Source organism: Littorina saxatilis, linkage group LG1 (genome assembly GCF_037325665.1).
Source record: "Littorina saxatilis isolate snail1 linkage group LG1, US_GU_Lsax_2.0, whole genome shotgun sequence".
NCBI classification, from domain to species: Eukaryota; Metazoa; Mollusca; class Gastropoda; order Littorinimorpha; family Littorinidae; genus Littorina; species Littorina saxatilis.
Genome location: NC_090245.1, coordinates 28056372 through 28064670, shown reverse-complemented (window position 1 = coordinate 28064670; position 8299 = coordinate 28056372). Strand labels below are relative to the sequence as shown.

Below are 8299 nucleotides of genomic sequence, written 5' to 3'. Positions count from 1 at the left end.
TATTTGAGTTCGTTCTGAGTGTCTTATAGCCTGAATTATTTTGTCGATTTTACTTGGAGTGCCTTAATCTGTTGAGTGCTTTATTGTCTGATTTGCCTTTCGATTGTGACTATTGTCATCACATTTTCTCGTTTGTGACAAGACCAGAACCATGGATTGTGACCGCAAGCCGTTCGACGGGTCTTCAGTCCTGATGTCACAGCCGCCACTCCCTCCCCATCACCTTCACCACCCCCACCATTCTATGACCCTCCCTCACACCCACTCCCTCCCCACAGTCTACCCCACCCACCATCACCCGCATCACCAAGAACACCACCTCCAAGACCATCACCACCTTCACCACACCCACCAAGAGCACGACATGGACACCCTGGCGTCAGGCATGACCCACAGCCACACCACCGCTAACAACAACGACAACAACAGCTTCGGCAAAACCGTGGAACCCAAAGTGGAACCCGAAGAACCCGACAGCGGAGGGGAGTCCCCGAGCACCACCACCAACAACCCAGAGTCCCCTTCAGAAAGCGGAGGAGGTTCTGGAAGTACTGACGACAAGAGCAACGGCGGCAAGAAAACTGGGGTAGGAGTCCGCAGGTCCGAGAAGCCTCCTTACTCGTACATCGCTCTGATCGTCATGGCCATACAAGCCTCCCCCACCAAAAGATGCACCCTGAGCGAGATCTACCAGTTCCTGCAGGCCAGGTTCCCGTTCTTCAGAGGCACCTACCAGGGCTGGAAGAACTCGGTCCGCCACAACCTCTCACTCAACGAGTGTTTTATTAAGCTGCCCAAGGGCATCGGACGCCCGGGCAAGGGGCATTACTGGACCATCGATCCCGCTGCAGAGTTCATGTTCGAGGAAGGGTCGTTCCGGAGACGACCTCGCGGGTTCCGGAGGAAGTGCCAGGCCCTGAAGCCCTTTGGGATGCTGAACGGGATGAGCGGAGCGGGCGGGATGACGGGAGGTTACTATGACTTCATGCAGAACACAGCGGCCGCCATGTCCCAGCAGACCGCGGCTATGGCCTTCTCCAGTACTCAGGGAGGTGGGGGAATGGGCGGTGGAGGAGGGACGGGTCACCATCTCTACCACCCCTACCACCACACACAGGCGGCCTACGACACGTCGCAGATGATGACGTCCGGGATGGGGGGAATGTCCGGCAACGCCCACCACCACCATCACCACCATGCGGCCATGCAGCAGCACATGCAGGTGGCCGCCGCCGCTGCCAACTGCGGCAGCTACACTCCTCCCTTGCCCATCAGGTATGTGAATGTGTCGGTTTGTTTGTTTGTGTGTGTGTATGTGTGTGTGTGTGTGTGTGAGTGTGTTTGTGTGTGTGTGTGTGTATGTGTGTGTGTGTGTGTGTGTTTGGGCTGATTGTTTGTTTGCATGTGTGTGTGTATATGTGGGGGGGGGGGCTTTGCCCTCTTGCTCTCTCCGTCTGTCTGTCCGTCCGTATGGCTGTCTGTCATCATCATCATCGTCATCGTCATCGTCATCGTCATCATCATCATCATCATCACTATGGTTATTATTACTATTATCATGACTGTTTTATTATTCTCATCATCATCAGCTCCTCCATCAACAACGCCTTCAACAACCGCTACGCCCAGTCCTGCGCCATGGCGGCGGCAGGCATCGGCAACGGCAACAACGACTTCACATCACACGTCTCCGCAAACCCCAACAACGTCTACGGGGAACGGGGAGACCTCTCTTCCACTACCACCAACAATCCCTCCTCTTCCACGACTCTCCATGGGTCTCCTGGAACTCTCCACGGGTCGTCGGCCACGATGGGCATGGGATCTTCAGCACAGTGGGCGTCTGGAGCAACTCAGCAGTCTTCTCAAGGCCCCGGAGGAGGAGGAGGAGGTGGAGGGCGTTACTGCAAGCAGCAGCCTCTGTCACCCACGGGCAGCACGGGGTCGCTGCAGAGTATGTCACCGCCGTCCAGTTCCGACACCAGTCCTTACGCTGGCCTGACTACTGCTGGCGGCGAGCCTGTGGATCTTGCTCTTGCTGGTGAGTTGTGTTTGGAGTGTTTGAATTACAATAACACCAGATAGACTGCTAACATTCAGAATACAAAAAAAGAAAACAAATGGTTGCGGTTAGTTACACGTTTATTTTTTGACAACATTTGTGAATGTTTTGCTTTGTCAAAAATTAAATGTTTCACATAATAACTAACCTGTTTTGTATTGTGGTTTGTTCGGGTGTGCAGATAATTATAGGTATTGGGACGTTCTCTGTTGTTGTATGTCAACTTTTGATTTTTGTTGTGTGGAATCGGTATTGTGGGAAGGGTTACTGAGAGAAAGAGGGTTGTTTGGTTTGGTTTTGTTTTGTCTGTGTGTGCGTGATTTGTACACTTACTTGTTATGTTTATTGTTGAGTTCTTTTTTTCGTGTCATTGGTATCTAATGTCCTGTCTATTTATAATGACGGTTTCGTGCCAATGCCTTAGCTTTTTGGAATTGTTTTTTGTCTTCTTTTGTTTGTTTGATTGTTTATTTATCGGTCTGTTTGTTTGAATGTTTACTTGTTTGTTCTGTTGGAGTCACCCTAGTTCTATAGCTTCTTGTCCACTATTACTTATAAGATATAAATGTGCAAACATCGTTTCTTCCTCGTCTTCTTCGCTTCACGTTTTTTAATATTTTCTCCTGTACACAATTTGACCATACCGTATTTGGCATACTTGCACATGAAAGGGCTTTATGGTGCTTCATTTTACGAATCATTTTGGAGCTCTAACCTTTGACAGTATCCTGCATCTCTTCGTGCGTTCCGTTTGCTTATTTTGATTATGATTTGATAGTTTAGCTGCGAACAAGTAGAGCTCTTTACTGAATACTCGCGTAAATGAAACTTATTCCACCTTTGCTCTTTCGTTTGCATTTTGAGTTAACGAATATGCTTTGGTGGAACCGTGTTGGCGTGCGTGCGTGCGTGCGTGCGTCTGGTTTATGTGTTTGACTGTCTGTTTTTTCTGTCTACCTGTCTGTCTGTTTGTCTTTTGCTTTATTTGTCTGTCTGTCTGTCTGTCTGTATGTCTGTGTTAAAGTAAGTGATTGTGGTATCGCGTTTTTGTTGTTTTCATTGTTTGCTTCCATTTGTGTCTATAAATGCTGCACTAGCTGCGTTGGCAGCAGCCGCTCAGTATCATGGTAGAACGGATTGAGATACACACTGAATATACAGATTGTATAAGTACGAGAATGAATAAATACATGAATGAACAATTGATACTTTTTGTAAATACCCAAATAAATAGATGGTTAAGGCCCCCCAAAAACATATGTTGGTTTAGGGTAACCCGACCGACCCTATTTTTTCCTGCCGACCCTAAAACTTGTTTTTTCATTTCTCAAACTACCCAAAACTGTTGGCACTTTTTGCGAACCATACCGAGACTAAGAGGAGAAACTTCCTTTAAAATCTACTAAACTACAAACAAATTAAAATGAATACAATTAAAAAAAGCCGACCTACCGACCCTATCTTTTTTGGTCACGTTACCCTAAACCATCATATATTTTTGTTTGGTTTAAATAAAATTATGATAAATCATTAATATATAAATGAATAAATTCAATACTATATTTACAACTAAATTAACTTTATAATAAATAAATAAATAAAGCGGAAAGAAAGGACATTTACAATAGTTACACATGTGATCAAACAGATTTGTAACGTTAGTTTACACCCGATATTTTATAATTTGGAATGGATTGCAAAACGTGTATCACCAGTTTCAAATACGTTTGTGAAGCGGATAGTAGCAATAACTAAAACACCTGAAAATAAGAAGGAAGCAACTCGACGTGGACACATAGAGGGATAAATGGATTAATGAATAATAATGATCAAAAATAGCATTAACAATTGTATACTGAACGAATAGAAAAGACATTAAAATATAATCACATATTCGAAAATACTGTTCCATGATGTAGTACATAGCATGATAAGTGAACAAAGAAAGTGACGCTCCGGTTATATGTACAATACTTTGGTTTTTGGTTTGTTTTGTGTTTTTACTTTCGTTACTTTGCTTGCGCTTTTGCAGTATAGATAGGTATAGCCACAAACATAAAAACAAAACAAAAAGCATTATTTTTCATTTACCTTTGACTTTTGTTTTTTACTTAGTGGAGGCCGACCAATTGAAGATACTTTTATTAGCATTTACTCTGTTCTGCGATAAATGTATCCATAGATTTATAAAACAAAACTCTGAAAGCAATGCTTTGAAATTCAGCTGTGTAAAGTCACATAATCATTGTCATATAATTGTAAAATAAACACTAATGTTATAACCGGCCTAGTGGTAAAGCGTCCGCCCCGTGATCGGGAGGTCGTGGGTTCGAACCCCGGCCGGGTCATACCTAAGACTTTAAAATTGGCAATCTAGTGGCTGCTTCGCCTGGCGTCTGGCATTATGGGGTTAGTGCTAGGACTGGTTGGTCCGGTGTCAGAATAATGTGACTGGGTGAGACATGAAGCCTGTGCTGCGACTTCTGTCTTGTGTGTGGCGCACGTTATATGTCAAAGCAGCACCGCCCTGATATGGCCCTTCGTGGTTGGCTGGGCGTTAAGCAAACAAACAAACAAACTAATATTATACAATAATAGTACGAAATCTTTGATGCATAATTGGGAAGGGGTAAGCATTCGCATATGTTTAATATGATTTCTAAAAAATAAATAAACTAATTGTTTTGATGATGAAAATGACAGTTTGCCTATCACGGTGAGAGAAATGCAACACCGACAGTAAATTACAAACATGTGAATCACCAAGTGGATTGTGAGGTGATGCTCTGCTGAACACGGAATCATTACGTGTAACAACATTGAAGATAAATGAACTAATTATTCTAAAGTTAAACTAAAGTCATCCAAACTAGTTCACATTCTAAGTGTTGTTTTTTCTCACTGACAAATAAGTAAGTAAGCAAACAAGCAAACTAATCAGGAAGGGAAGAAGGAAGGAAGGAAGGAAGGAAGGGAGCAAGGAAGTACAGTAATCAATCAATAAGTTTATCAATAAGTTCATCTATCACTACGAAAATGTAATACCTATATACGCGTACTAGAACATAAACAAATAACATATAATTCAATAGACACAAAAATACACGAATGAACACATACGAATATGACTTATTAATACATTAAATGGATAAATATATACATACAAAAATAATTTAAAAAAATAAAACAATACACATACATGAATGAATGAATGAATAAATGAATGAATGAATGAACCAATAAATAAATACATAATATATGAATAAATAGATAAATAGAAAAATAAATAAATAAATAAATAAATAAATAAATAAATAAATGAAGAAATAACACAAATTACTGTGTTCTTGAATCTTATTTTGCCATATTTTTGTTATTGTTGATTGTTGTTCGTTTTGTTCTTTTAGTTCGGTCTGGGTGGGAAACGCACTTGCCTCGGAAGCGAGAGACTGGGTCAGTTAACAGGGCGTTAGCAATTTTCTCCCCCCTTTCCTAACCTAGGTGGTGGGTTCAAGTGCTTGTCTTTCGGATGAGACGAAAAACCGAGGTCCCTTCGTGTACACTAGATTGGGGTGTGCACGTTAAAGATCCCACGATTGACAAAAGTGTATAGGCATAGATACAAATGTCCACCAAATACCCCTGTGACTTGGAATAATAGGCCGTGAAAGGTGAATGCTCGCCCTAATTGGCTTGAGGTTTGCTGGCCGATGTGAATGCGGCGAATGCGTGATATATTGTGTAATAAATTCCATCTCACACGGCATAAATAAATCCCTGCGCCTTGAATCTGTGGTTGAGATATGTGCGCGATATAATTTGCATAAAATAAATTTAAAACAAAATTGTTCTATGTGTTTTCCATTAATTTTCTTTATTCGCGTGTTGTTCTTGTTTTGTAGTTTGTTTGTTTTAAATTGTTGTGTTTTCCACATAAAGAACGAGGACGGATTTCTTTTTAGGCTTAAAAAAAAAAATAGGTGTGGTTACGGTAACCCGACCTACCCTATTTTTAGGAGCCGACCCTATAACTTTTTATTACATTTGTCAACAAAACAAACAAACAAACGAGTGCAGAAAACGCAATGAAAGCGAAAGCGCCCGAGTCGCACACTTATTTCCCTGTCAAGTAGGTTTAATTTGTACACATTAGAAAAAAAAAGTTTAAAAAAAAAGTGATTGCCTACCTTCCTACCCTATTTTTTGTGGCTATGTTACCGTAACCACACCTATTTTTTTTTTTTTTTGGCCTTAGCGGTTGTTTTCATTTATAACAACCCGAACGATTCCAATCGTGTCTTCTTGCTTCTTTAAATCTATTATCGTTGTGCAAAAAGGAAATTAAGGAAATACCGAAGTTCCACAAACATCGAGATAAAAGGTTGGCTAAGATATTAACACCACCGTCAAAAACATTAATTATAGCATTCATTCCTAGAAATTCACGGTATGATACCTGCTTCCGGACAGATAGCCTTTGGTCTGATACTCCTCAAGAAAATAGTAGAACTGCAACTTTATTTAAGAAACAAATACCATTGCTTTTATTGAACTGTTTGATGTGTACAGTTAGAGCTTTTTATTTTTCTCATTAACAACATAATTATGGCATTAACAATTCACATACTCGTTTCGACTTGTGCATCTGTTCTCAACACTATATATATATATACATGTGATGAATATTGTGTTGTATACCAGGATGCTTTCATGGATATGAATAGCTCTGCTCTGTTTATTGCCTTGGTCTTGATAACATCTCTCTCTCTCTCTCTCCCTCTCTCTCTCTCTCTCTCCTCTCTCTCTCTTTCTCTCTAGCTCTCTCTCTCTCACACACGCACACACACGCACACACACACACACACACACACACACACACACACACACGCACACACACACACACACACACACATACATACACACACATACATACATACATATATATATATACACTAACACACATGCCATTCAATTTTTGTGTCCGTTAACCACGAATTTTATCAAGATAGGTATACACTACTTACTATATAACCGGAGATATATAGGTAGATGGAAATGATAATTAAGTGGTTCAAACTTTGCTGTATTAGTTATGAGGCCACAGGAATATAAGCCTGCAGTTTTGGTGCACATTTTTGCAATTTTATTCGCGGACATTGATCGAGTAACGTACTGATGAACGGAGGTGTCGGTTTTTTCTCCCCGCTTGCAATGATTTTAGGTCCTTTGTCGCTGCCCTACACGCCACCAGGCGTGAAAGGCAGTAAGTAAGTAAGTTGCAATGACTTTGACAGTCTTGTTCTGAATACGTTTATAGAGTGTTATCAGACTGCATATCTCTACGCTATCGCAGAACATTGAACTACCTCACACTCTCCAACAAGCCTGTTTTCAAAATTTGGCACTGGGCTGACGCCTAATTGAAAAGCAACATGTTTTAAAGGCAGCCGATCGGCTAATTAAACAGCACCCAGGGGGGTCGAACACCGACAAAACTACAGATGACTCGTAGCGCCAGATCTAGACGGGTGGGGGTGGGGGGGGGGGGGGGGGGTGGGGGTGGGGGTGAACAAGTAGTCGTAGAACACGTGCAAGGGCTTCAGCAACTGCAATAATAAGGAGGTGAGCGTTGCTCCAAGAATGCACATTCCTTGCACGACTACAATATCCACCCGACAGACCCGGGCTGTTTCTCTACTGTCAGCACCGGGGGTCGCTGTCGACTGATCACATTCTGCGCATGCTCACGTCAACCCTTCTCGCCGATTCTCGCCGATCCTCGCGCCCTGGCTCTGACAAGATCACGCTTGCTGCGTTTGGGTCTTCTCTATGATCCGCGCTTGTGTAGTGTTGGAAATAGAGAGAAAGACTGAAGAAGATAGCTGAGACAAGACAAGCAACGCAGCAGCCTGGTTTCCTTTTAGCTCGTGTTGTTTCAAAGCCACAGGTTCCAATTTGAAGTAGGGAGGTAAAAAAAAGAAGAAGAGAGAGGAGGGAGCGTTTGAAGCTTTTAAAGCGATAGTGTCCTTCTGCAGGAGTTGTGATAGAGGACAAAAATATGTTATATAAGCTTAAGCAATAATGCGCAGTAAGTTCCCATGATCGCGCTGTAATATTGCAACCCTTGTTGTTCTAGCGTTTTGAATTATATATCTTATATCTAATGTAAGCTCAGTTGCTACACTGAGTACTGGACTTGTTGTGATCCTCGGGTCACGGGTTCGAATCCAAGCCGCG

At 42.2% G+C, this 8299-nt stretch overlaps 1 protein-coding gene across 1 annotated transcript in view; it reads left to right on the top strand.

Moving 5' to 3' along the window:
- The first annotated feature begins 331 nt into the window (after nucleotides 1-331).
- LOC138971222 (forkhead box protein F1-like) overlaps nucleotides 332-8299 on the top strand; it is a 31864-nt gene continuing 23896 nt past the window's right edge. The window contains exons 1-2 of the mRNA XM_070343945.1: nucleotides 332-1275; nucleotides 1590-2041. Of these exons, the coding sequence (XP_070200046.1) occupies nucleotides 365-1275; nucleotides 1590-2041 (1363 nt within the window). The 5' untranslated portion in view covers nucleotides 332-364. The remainder of the gene's footprint in view (nucleotides 1276-1589; nucleotides 2042-8299) is intronic.